Source organism: Chrysoperla carnea, chromosome 3 (genome assembly GCF_905475395.1).
Source record: "Chrysoperla carnea chromosome 3, inChrCarn1.1, whole genome shotgun sequence".
Lineage (NCBI taxonomy): Eukaryota > Metazoa > Arthropoda > Insecta > Neuroptera > Chrysopidae > Chrysoperla > Chrysoperla carnea.
The window spans coordinates 56,547,507-56,559,506 of NC_058339.1; the positions used below are offsets into that span (position 1 = coordinate 56,547,507).

The 12,000-nt window shown below is 29.6% G+C and overlaps 1 protein-coding gene across 4 annotated transcripts; it reads right to left on the reverse strand.

The window, feature by feature from the left end:
- Positions 1-1,988: 1,988 nt before the first annotated feature.
- LOC123294868 (neutral and basic amino acid transport protein rBAT-like) lies at positions 1,989-11,624 on the reverse strand. 4 transcript variants are annotated; one of them, XM_044876048.1, is made up of 5 exons: positions 11,547-11,624; positions 8,321-8,604; positions 6,978-7,084; positions 4,253-4,946; positions 1,989-2,893 (listed from the first exon to the last, which is right to left on the reverse strand). In XM_044876048.1, the coding sequence occupies exons 2-5, from the start codon at positions 8,553-8,555 to the stop codon at positions 2,010-2,012; spliced, it is 1,920 nt and encodes a 639-aa protein (XP_044731983.1). In that variant the 5' UTR covers positions 8,556-8,604; positions 11,547-11,624; the 3' UTR covers positions 1,989-2,009. The 4 variants fall into 4 exon arrangements, with proteins under 4 accessions (XP_044731983.1, XP_044731984.1, XP_044731982.1 ...); XM_044876049.1 differs by lacking the exon at positions 11,547-11,624 and adding an exon at positions 11,442-11,465; XM_044876047.1 differs by lacking the exon at positions 11,547-11,624 and adding an exon at positions 11,304-11,418.
- Between the last annotated feature and the right edge of the window lie 376 nt (positions 11,625-12,000).

Consider the following 12,000-nt stretch of genomic DNA (forward strand, 5'->3'; position numbering starts at 1 on the left):
CCAACAGGGCGTTTTAAAATCTTTTTTCAAACAGATTTTATAAGTATTATATTGTAGAATATGGAGCGTCAAAAAATCCATAAACCCTAACTTTTCGCCATGTGGTAAATAAGCTCTTGAGTCTATGTGGTACATTTTCCTTTATAGGACATAATATGGAAAAACGGCCATTTTCGAGCTAGAGGAGGGAGTAGAAATCTGAGGATAAGAGTGAAAAATTTCTTATTAATGTAACTCTTTATGTTGTCTGTTAAGATAACGAGGCGGAATAGCCCACTTCCGATCAGAGCCGGAAGCTGAAAACATATCCAATCAGTTGTAATTGATAAAGAACAGTCTTTCTCATATGGAATTTTTAGTTTCTCATTCAACGATAAAGTTTGAGGTAGGTGTATGGTCTGAGACACTCGGTATTAAGTACATTGATGTTTTTACTATGTACTATGTCTGTTATATGTTTCACCTATATCATAAATAAAAGTTGAAAGCAGGCAAAAAAATGCCAATTGCATATTATTATAACGACGTTGCTCCCTTTTAGTTCAGTCAAATTAAACATTGAACGCACCATTAAATCATCGTTGTTTGTTATGTAAAGAAAATGGACAACTACACCCCGCCCCCAACCCAAAAGAGAGAAAGTTATTGGTTTTAGTCCGATTTCTAAAAATTGAATTCTTTAGAGATTTAGATATTTTGAGATTGAAACTGCTTAACCAATGAACTTGAAAAACAAATCAAATGCGGCTTTTAATGAATCCTTTTGAATGCCACAAAAAATATTTAAATCTGTTAATTTGTTGCTAAGATTACTACATAAAAAGCTCACATTTATACTAACCGTAAATGGGCTTCTAAATAAAAACCAAATGAGAGAAAAACCACGAATTCGGTTGTTTTGACCCATCCTAGTGTAGATGTAGATACACTCCCTGAATGTAAGTCATGCAACGCTTAAGGCCTCTAGCCTAGAAAACGTGAGTTGATAGTTTCGTCTCAATAAAAAAACAAAATTTAAATCGTTAGGTACGAATATAACAAGTTCCCTTTTGACTGGTTTTCAATGCTTACCTTCTTCAATTCGTGAGGACGTTTTATATTAACGATTTAGCTACCTTCAATCCACTGTAACTTGGCAACTAAGTGGCCCCACGGTTCGTAGATTCCTGACCACTGAAAGTTAACGCGTAGTTCTGGAAGTTAACGTGAAAAAAAACTCTATCGGAGTAGGCTAGATCTGTTGTTTGGAGGCATTTCAACAATTGATTTGAGGGGCTTTTTAACTAAAGCCCCGAGCCCCGCCGAATTATTGATCCATGTCTTTGCCATGTCAGTTGATTTTGCGTGCACTTCGTTAGTAGAAGTTTTAAAGAATACGCTCAATATGAATTTAATGTTGTATTATTTCCTGTTGAGATCTTAAATATTGATTATGTAAATCAATAGTGTATCAATAGAAAATGCCCACGTAAAATTGAATTCGTATTGGCCGACAACCATGAGCGTACCGATGGGACTAGAGGGAATCTTTCCTCCCACTTGAACCTAGACATCACAAATTTTATAGAACATCCTGATGACCTAAGCCATATATTTTTGACAAGGCCTTTTCTTATGGAAAAAAGTTGTCTCCGTTTACTTGAAAAATTAATTTGTTACTAGCTCATTTCCTACATCGTTTTAAAAGAAACGTCAATGCATTCAAAGGAATTATTCAAACGTATCAAACGGATCAATTATATGTATTTTTCTAAACTTCATTGAAGATCGAGAACTACCTTAGGGAAGTCCTGAGTGGTTGCTCAGGTATGCCGGCACTGTTGAAGTGATGAAGTAATATGTGTTTATGCCAAAATACTGATGTATAATTGAAACTTTTTAACCGAAAATTTTTTTGTGTGCTCACTTAGGTCAATAGGTCGGTGTGCCTATCGCAACAGTTTGGAAACGAAAACGCCTGCATGGGAAAAAAAATAAAGCAAAAGTGATGATAGAAATAACAGATGAATTTATTTATCAAGTTTTAATACAATGGAATCACCACTACGTAAACGAATAAAATTAAAATTAATTCGTTGATCTTGAATTTCAGTGTTTGTGGCAACAATTACAGTACCACTATAATACAGTGACGATAAATCAACAGTTTGTGTCATATTACTTAAATTACTAACAATCACAAACGTATTACGACGGGGATACCATCGTTCAATTACCAAAATATTATTACCCGAATAACGTACAGCCGCATTACATGTTATTATTGAATCCTTCCAAATACCATTCACATAAATCGTTGGATTCTCCATACGTAACTTAGTCATTTTTGTAATTGCATTTATATAATTGAAATTTTTATATTCGGGTTTTCCTGGTAGCCACGGTAAAGAATTATGACGGGAATCATGATTCGATTTATCATTTTTTTGCCATAGCATGGTTGTTAATTGATGTAAATGTTTTAAATCAGCACGTTCACCATTCGAATCAATCACTTCACCCAATGCTATCTCATCTCCATAAAAAAGACTTGGCGTACCAGGCAATATGAATTGAATTAAAATTGCACCAAGTGTTGTATTTTGTAACATGGATGATAAACGATGTGAATCGACATTACCAGTACTCCATTGTACCCATGGTGCACTTGGCTTCGACCATAAAATACCTTCTTGGGTTTGTTCAATTTGATTACGTAGTCCGTCAGCTCCATTATCAAAATTTAATTTAATATCAACCAAATCGATTCGATTCAATAAAATACTATGCATATATTTGGGTGTTAACTTAAATGTATCATAATTTACAATTAATATTCTTTCAGATCCACATAATAATTTCCATTCTCGTATGGATTGTGCAAAATATGGATCATGCACAAATTTTTCAATACCTTTAAAATTAAATTAAATATTTAATAATTAAAAAAATGTTTAATGATTATAAACAAAATTAAATATACATTAAGACAGTGAATAAATATATACTCTGAGTCAAAATGAATGCAAAACTGAAATCATTCTTATTATAACATTACATGTATCCACATTCTAAATGTTATAGTAATAACACTTAGAATGGTAAAACACATGTATTTTCTATGACACAGAGTGTACACAGCGATCACTGTGTACACTCTGAGTCACAGAAAATACACGTGTTTTACCATTCTAAATGTTACTACTATAACATTATATGTGAATACGTTTAATGTTATAATACGAACCTTCTGCTTTGGCCTTCAGACATTCTAAGTACTGACAGTTTAGAAAATATTTCTCAAATTTACAAAATATACTTAGAATGGTTACAAATGCATAATTGTTAAACATAATAAAAACAACAAGATACTAAAAAGATGTTCTTAGCCACTACAGCAGCTGATTACTTAGAGGCTCATAAATACGTAAATTAATTTTCTTGAATTAGGTACGTGATTAAAAACTTAGAGGGAACATTCATTTTTTTTCATATTTTACATATGGTTTCATATGTTCCACCTCGTTTCTTTGGAGCAACTAATAGACAAGGATCTAGCCCGAAAAATTAATCAAGACTCTGATTTGGACGCTGGCCACATCAGTTGTTAGAATCTTTTCCAAAAATAACGATTAAACGATTGTTTTATGAATTTGTTACGCAAATTGGATCTAGCCACTCTAGAGGAAAAAATATTTGAAGAAATAATAAGTCTTAATAAGGAGATAATAAGTCTTAATAGAAAGTCTTAATAATAAGTCTTAATAGAAACTCTGAAAAAATCTTAGGAACTCTGAACCTCAACGTTTTTGAACTGTCTAATTCAGACCTAATAAGTCAGAGTTATTCAAAGTTCTTAAGACTTTTTCAGAGTTTCTAAGACTTATTAATTCTCAGTCCTTTTTCAAATCCGTTCTAAATTTAAGTTAACTATTTTGACATAAAAGATTTAAGAAAAAATTTTAAATTGTCATATTTTCAAAGGAAACGTAAATGATTATCAAGTATTTTTTTAAAGAGATTCTAACAATTAATGCAAGAACGGTCGCCCAGATAAGAATTCCGACCCATTTTTCGAGCAAGGGGCTTACTTATAACAAAACTAACAATTTAAATATTGTTAGCTGAATAAAAATGCGTACTTTGTAGAGGTCAATAGCTCTCAACCCAAGAAAATCGCCCCAAATTAATAACGACCGTGAGTTCGATTCAAAATCAGATGTATATTTCTTCGAAATAAACATAAATATGTTTCATACAAATGTTTCAATACCTTTTAAATAAAATCCATCGACTCCATGATTTAACCAAAATCGTATTGCTTTTGTTATAGTCGTCTCACTTTCAACCAATTCTGAATCTTCCTGTTCTTCGTCTGTTGCAGTTTGATTGTAACTCACACTATTCTCAATTTTATGAAACGTTTCATTTTTGATTAAAACTTCTGGAACACTTTGTTGATAATCACCGTGTAATGGCCATACAGGAAGATCTATAATCACTTTTATTTCATTCGAATGATAAAATTTAATCAAATTTTCAAAATCAGCCATTGTGCCCAAATTATGTTCTATATCAAATAAAGTAGAAATATTATGGAAATTTTCTGGATAATGTGGTGCTGGGAATATTGAATTTAATCGTATTCCACGTACACCTAATGATTTGATATATTCAACACGTTGTACTATGCCACGTAAATCACCAATTTCATCACCATTTGAATCTTGAAAACTTGCTGGAAATATTTCGTATAATAATCCACCTTGATACCATTTCACCGGTGGATTACATGTTTTTGGTAATGTTACGACCATTGAAATAACAAGTACTACAGCGCTTAATACCGACAATAAAGTGCCGAATACACAAAATTTACGTATTAATGGCCAATTCCATTTGAAGAAAAACATATTTTCGACTTTACGTTCATATGGCACATCCTTTGCTGAACGTGTTCCATTTTCCTGGAAAAAAATTCAATGATTTAAATGTAATGCAACTTACTACTAGAAAATATTAAATGTACAAATAATTTTCAAAAATTTTGTAGCAATGTTTTGATCGATTGATTCTGGGTATCTCAGTTCTCGAATCGAAATTTTCAGAAGAGTATTTTGAAGCTTTTAGCTTTTAAATTTTTTTCTACGCGATTACTGATTCTAATAAAAAACTTAAGGAAAAAAATTAACTCATTTTTGTTCTTATTTTGTTGAAAACTTTTTTGGGAATTCGTTTTTAGTTAAACCAACACGTGGATGACTTTCTATGTTAATTTTTCTCGAAGATATCAAATTTTTTCTGAAAAAGAATTTGTTTGACTTTCCTCACTAATATCTGTGCTACCACCAATAAACGCACAGAAGATGGAAGAATGGCTTCAAAAACTTGAATACGTACCTAAAATATTTACTATTCCTTCTGAAACATCCTGTATTAGAACTTGACAGACAATATTATCCCATTTAGGGAGACAATTTCACCAAAACGGATGGTGAGATTGATGGATTTTTTTCGTATTTCTTAACAAAATATGAAAATATCATAAAATAGATGACAAAAAGTGACAATAAAAATAAAATCTAATTAGACAGAGATCGGTCATGGTATTTGACGTCATTAACTGTGTTTGCCATGGAAATTCCATTCTCAATTCTGTTTTGCTAGAAAAAGATACAAGCAAATCTTTGATGGCTTTTATCTTGGTTGTTTTTATAGTTATTCGAAAAAAAATTTTCCTCTTCTGTTTGCTACATGTAGGAACTTTCATTTCAATTTTCTAAATAACCGACATTTTTTTAAACAAATTTTGATATTTTTAACTTGTTTAATTAATATATGTGTGAATTGTCAATTAGTATAACGATCACGTTTTAATTACAAGATTTACCTATCTATTACGAAAGTATTCATGAAATGATACCATAAACACACAATATTTTAATTACCGACCTTCAACACTTATTTACCATATATCAATTAATTTAAATTCGAGATTATAATAAGTATCTATAATATTATATAAGTCATATTTTAAAAATTATTAATTTTATTGAATACCAAATAGAAAGGTGTCATCATATTTAAATAGGCGCGTATTCAGAGAGGGCAATCGGGAGAAATTTCCTGTAATTTTGACTCAACAAATACAAAATCGGGTCCATTTCACAACTGGAGGAAGTATAGATTCTGAAATCTATAAGCCTAAGTCAAAACCTATAACTGAAATCATTAATTAAAATTAAAAAAATTTTTTTTGGATACCACAGCGATAACGATGAAAAATGGTAAATTATCATGAATCCAAGAAGCCCGGATTTTTTTCCTGGTATACACGTATTTTTTTCCCCTGAACCAAATAAAGGGGTGTTATAAGTTTAACCGCTCTATGTGTCTGTCTGCCTGGATTTGGATTTATTTGTTAAACTAATTTTATAGGGACTGTTCTTAGCTATGTTCCAAGCGCGAGTTAAGGGTTCCGTACCCGGAACAACTAAAAAATAGGCGATGATCCTCAAAATCGATCAATTTGGAGAAGGCTCTAATTAAAAAGGCAATTTAATGGAGAGTATTCTTAGATATTAAAAATGCGAGTTTAGGATTCCGTACCCGAAAAAAATCGGAGTTTTTAAAATTTTGTAAATTTCGCTTGTTTTAATTCTCTTTAATTAGAAAAATAACAAGTTAATTAATCAAAAATAGTCAAAGAAAAGTTCACTGTTTTATACCAATGTGAAAAAAATAACTTTAAGTTTCATAATCTACAATTATTGCATACTTTTTTATAATACATATATCAGTTTGGTTAGTCACATTTCTTAATTAAATTATATCCCAATTAATTAAGTAAAGATGATTTTCCCAATCCTCCAATTTATTTATTTGAGCATCGTTTATTGCAAAACTTAATAAACAATAAAATTACATTTAATATTTACCTGAAATGTGACCCCCTCCCCTGATATATAATTGAATAACAATTCTACGGAAGGTGGTACCTGTAATGCGATTCCATCTCCTGCCGTCTTTGTCAATGTTAAATAATTGTGTAATAATTGTACAGAAGCTGGTTCAGCTACTGAAGAATTTGATGATGATAAATCACCTAAAAGATAATATAATATATGTCTCCTCTCCATGTTCATTGTAATAATTTTTAATAACAAATAAAGACGATCCCAATCATAAATCATATTTGTGTAAATTATTTTGGGTTTATAGTGTTAATTAAGGACGTTCATTAATAAATTTTACCACTATTGTCTTGTTTTCAAATTAAAAATTTCTTTTGAAATTGACTTGTTTAAGGATCAGATTAAAATACTTTTATATTTTCAACCACGAATCTGCTATTATTTTTGCTTATATCTCCAACAAATACTGCGTTTGTAGGGAATTAAATTTTTAGACTGTCAGGGCGCAACAGAAATATGGACATGTACAAAAAAAAAAAAAAATAACTAACAAACAAACAAACAAAACATAGTAAATTTTTTACATTCTGCCAATGATAGAGAGTATATATACAGGCACAGGCAACAGAAAAATTTATAAAATAACATTCATAACTAATAAATACATAATTAAAAATTAACATGTATTTATAAAAGACATAGAAAAACATTTTACAGTCTGCCGTTCATTTGAATAAAAGGCAAAACTGTTCAATAAACTAAAAATTGATTGGCAGACGGTTTTCTGTGCACATCTTAAACATAACCAATATTAGTTATTAAAAAAATATTGTTTTATTAAAGTTTGAACACGAGAAAACCGTCTGCCAATAAATGTTTAGTGTATAGAACAGTCTTGCCTTTTATTCAAACGAATGACAGACAGTAAAAAGTTTTTCTCTATATGTCCTGTATCATTGGCAGACTGTAAAAATTGATTATTTTTTTTCTGTTACGAGCTGACAGTCTATTTTTAAAAAAAAATGTCAAGTAGATAATTTGTATATTTATTAAAGTTATAGTAGCCTAATTTCGATAGAATTTTGATTAATTATTAATTAATAATTTCGTTTCTATTGAAAATACGAAAAATACGTGAATTTATAAAATTTGATTTGCTATTTCTATCAGATTTATCATCATTTTCGAGAAAATGAAGTATTTTTCAACCACTTTCTGGGGATGCAGGACAAAATAATCTCAGATTTGATTATAGAAAACATAATTTCAGAATCAATTTATTTGGTCCATCAAGAATTTTAGCAGGATTTGGCTGGTCTAAAATTTAATTTTTTCCATAAACAATAAAATTAACTTCTCAGTTTTTTTTATATAAAAATTTAAATAATAAAGCCACCAGAATCAAATAATGTAAAAGAAAAATATACCTTGTTCAACTTTTTTTAGTTTTTGTGTTAATTCAGCTCCATCAATAATCGGTGATGTAGGTGTATCTAAATCACCTGCACTAGGATTCACTAATGCATTTGTAGGTGGTGATGGTGTTAATAATGGACATGTGGATGCAACATCTGCATCTTTTAAATAAGCACCACTTGCATCAGTTACAGACAACGATGTTGATGGTAAATTTAATAAACCATTTTGTGCGTCTAAATTCATTTTATCGTACTTTGACCGGATATTTATAAACCTCTAGTGTATTTTTGAGCTGAAATAAAAAGGCAATTTTATTAAAAAAGGTAAGTTTTTGGATTGTAGCATATTTTCGATGTGTTTTCGTCTATTTCAGAAACAGAATTGCTTATTGGGGAACACATAGATAATTCATTCGAATTCCTATAAATTTAATCTCCATCAGTTAGTGGGTCTATTATAATATGATAGGAAGAAGACAGACGTAAAGTATTACGTCAATTGCAAAGTAAATTGTTAACAAAAGTTGTGCAAATGTGAGAAAAATAAAACAACCGGTGCATAGCGCTTTTAAAATTTCAAAAACATTTTTTTTAAGATTTTCTGATTCTACTACCATTTTCAAAATAAGGTATAGGTGTATGTATTTTGAAAGATTTATTTTGCCCTATCTTATACTCTTAGCAATTTTATATTGAATATTTATAAAATTTTTGAGGAAATTTTTGAAAGTAAAAGGTGATCCAAATTGAGTTTCCTAACTTTTTGAAAAATCCCACAAAATGTAATGTTTTCTTAGTAATATTTTTATTTATCGAATAATCTCTCAGCCTCTGGATCTTCTGCAGAAGTCTATTCGTTCGAAACTTTTCACAAATTTTGAGGGAATATTTTGGCTATCATTTAGCGGATGTATTGCCAGTAGGTGTTATCCCAGAAAAAGAAATTCAATGGCGTATTTTTGACTAAGATTATATACACGCTTTACTATATCTCCAATGCTTACAGTGTCTTCGAACTTTTTCACATTCATACAAATTTTTAGCTTACTAGAACGATTTAATTGGCCATAATCTTCCCCTAAAATTCTATACACAGTTCTTACAGAATTGAAAGTTAGTTAAACGATGGATATTGTAAATTAAATATTTCAAACTAACATTTGGCATCATTATAATGTACAGAGTTGCTAAAATTGTAACATAGGAAACTGAAATTGGATCTTTCTTTACATACATCACTAGTAATATTTCAGAAATATTTTTTTTCATGAACAGCCCAAAGGACTCTACATAAAACATTCACTCGTGCGATACTTTTTTTATCATTCGGGACAGCATAAAGTGACCACTACGCGTTATAAAAGTTGTTATTGCTTTACAAAATAAAATTCGTGTTTTTTTTTTATAATTTTTGCAAATATTGATTGTGATAATCAAGAATAAAAATATATGTCGTCACAGTTTTCACTTGTAGTCAATACACTGATGTTTTATTACTAATAATGTAAATAAAATTTCACAAGGCCAAAATAATTTTTATTCGCGTAAAGCAAATCTAAATACAGTATTAAATATTTTTCTCTTTAATTCGAAATACTTTGAATCAATCACGTAAATTAATTATTTGATGAATTACAACAAATTGGTACAACTGCTAAGTTTATTTATACATTGTACAGAATGTTACATGGAAAAATATCGTGTTGACTTTCAGACCGAAACAATAATTTAAAGTTCACCAAAATTTTCAATTGAAAGATTTTTATAGACCACACAAGCCCACGTCCAAAAATCTAAGCGGTTACACCACCGTCGAGATTCTGTGTACAAGGTGGATCAATTTAACCTATAATGGATAAGAGCTCGTTTTGTAGTTAGCCAATCAAAAAATAACTTAAACAAAAATTGTAGAGATTGACATCATGTTCTGACATCAGATTGGATCTAGTTCTTCGGGTTGTTTTAATAGCCAATTTAGATTCTAAGTGGACAGAGAAAAAATAACACACTAAATTAGAAAGTCGATCTTCATAAAAAATTAACAATTTTTTTTAAACTTTTTTTCGGAAGACGTCAGCTTTCGGAGGAAAAGCGACTTAAAAATATGCCATTATTGCATTTATTCGAAAGAAATACGCTTAAAGTTTATCGGTAATTATAAGCCAAAGTCATGGACACAGTCATGGCGAATGTCCTCTATTGCCCTTGGAAACTTTTTCTTAAAGCATTTTTCCGTAGTTAGCGTGTTTTCTTTGGAGTAAATGCAATAATTATTAAGTCAAACTTCCTCCAAAAGTTGAAGATTTTCGAAAAAATGGTTTAGATAAAAAATATTCGTTTTCTAATGAAGGTCAACTTTCTAATTTAAAATTTTATTCTATCTCTTGCCATTACTTTTGTTAAAGTTATTTTTTGTTTAAATTATTAGCCATTATTTAAGTTTTTAGCCATTATAGATTAAAATGATCCACCCTGTATAAATATTCTTTATGTCCTGTTCAGTAGCTTCTTACATAAGAAAATTATCGGTATCGGGGCATTTTCTATTATAGCAGCCGGAAAATTAAATATGCCTCCAATACAAGCTTCAAATTGGCGAAGGTAAATTTTTTTATTATTCTAACAAAAATAATTGGAAAAAATCATATTATTCGATCAAGAACTCGGACACGTATTTTTTTTGAGTGTCCTAATGCATAGTTTTGAAAACCTAATTTGATATTCTATTTTTTAACCTTCAAATAGAAGTGTTTGTCGCGGCCTTAGGCTGTGGACAGTTTCATGATTGTAGCAATTTTTTCTTTATTACGATATTTAAGAATTAAAAAACGGTAATTATCCTTCTTGGGGTCTTTTTTATCACTTTGATTATAGCTATAAAACATTCTTTTGGCTCATACTGTATAAACTAAAATGTATATAAACACATATCAAGTTATTAATTAAATAATGTATGAAAACTTAAATCTTAAATATTTTTTTAATTACTTACAGTCAGTTTTTTCGAGTATTTCTATGTAATGTTTTGATTAAAATGTGTTAATTATGAACTTTAAAACATAGGTTAATTTATCTAGATTTATTTATTCCAAAAGTTATTCAAAATATCATATATTTTAATATTCTTTACCTTCAAATAATTACTAAATATTGTATTATTAATTCATTTATTAAATTTATATTTTAATAATATTATTTATTACTGAATTTGCGAATAAAAAAAAAGATGTCTTACAATATAAATAAAAATATTTCACAACAAGAACATTTTATTTTTAGACGCTGTTATTGGTATCCACCACCGCCGTCGGTCTGTTTCGTATAATAATATTATATATACTTCACGAGCGTCGATCATTATTAAAGCGACAACGACGTCACTTGCGCAATATGATCTGCGCTTTAAATATATGGACATGTACCATATTTAAAGTTTCAAAAATGTATTATAGTTTTATTACAGATGAATTTGGTATAAACATTTTAATAATTGTGTTTTTCCAAATTTGTTTTAATAGAAGAAGGTTTTATAATAGAAATTTATTGTAAGTTTAAAGGTTGATTCATATTGAAATGTGCAAATACGTAGCAACACATTTGTAACAAACATTTAAACTGCGCAAGTTGTCGTACTTACACGTGTAAACGTAAAATGATCAACAAGTTTGTCTGTCATGTTAACAGTTTGT

Coding starts and splice junctions, on each gene's coding strand:
- LOC123294868 (XM_044876048.1), bottom strand. CDS start 8,555: ATGAATTTAGACGCACAAAATGGTTTATTAAATTTACCATCAACATCG. Junction 7,085..8,320: donor ACTAAAAAAAGTTGAACAAG/GTATATTTTTCT, acceptor ATTATCTTTTAG/GTGATTTATCATCATCAAAT. Junction 2,894..4,252: donor CGATGGATTTTATTTAAAAG/GTATTGAAACAT, acceptor TTAATTTTAAAG/GTATTGAAAAATTTGTGCAT.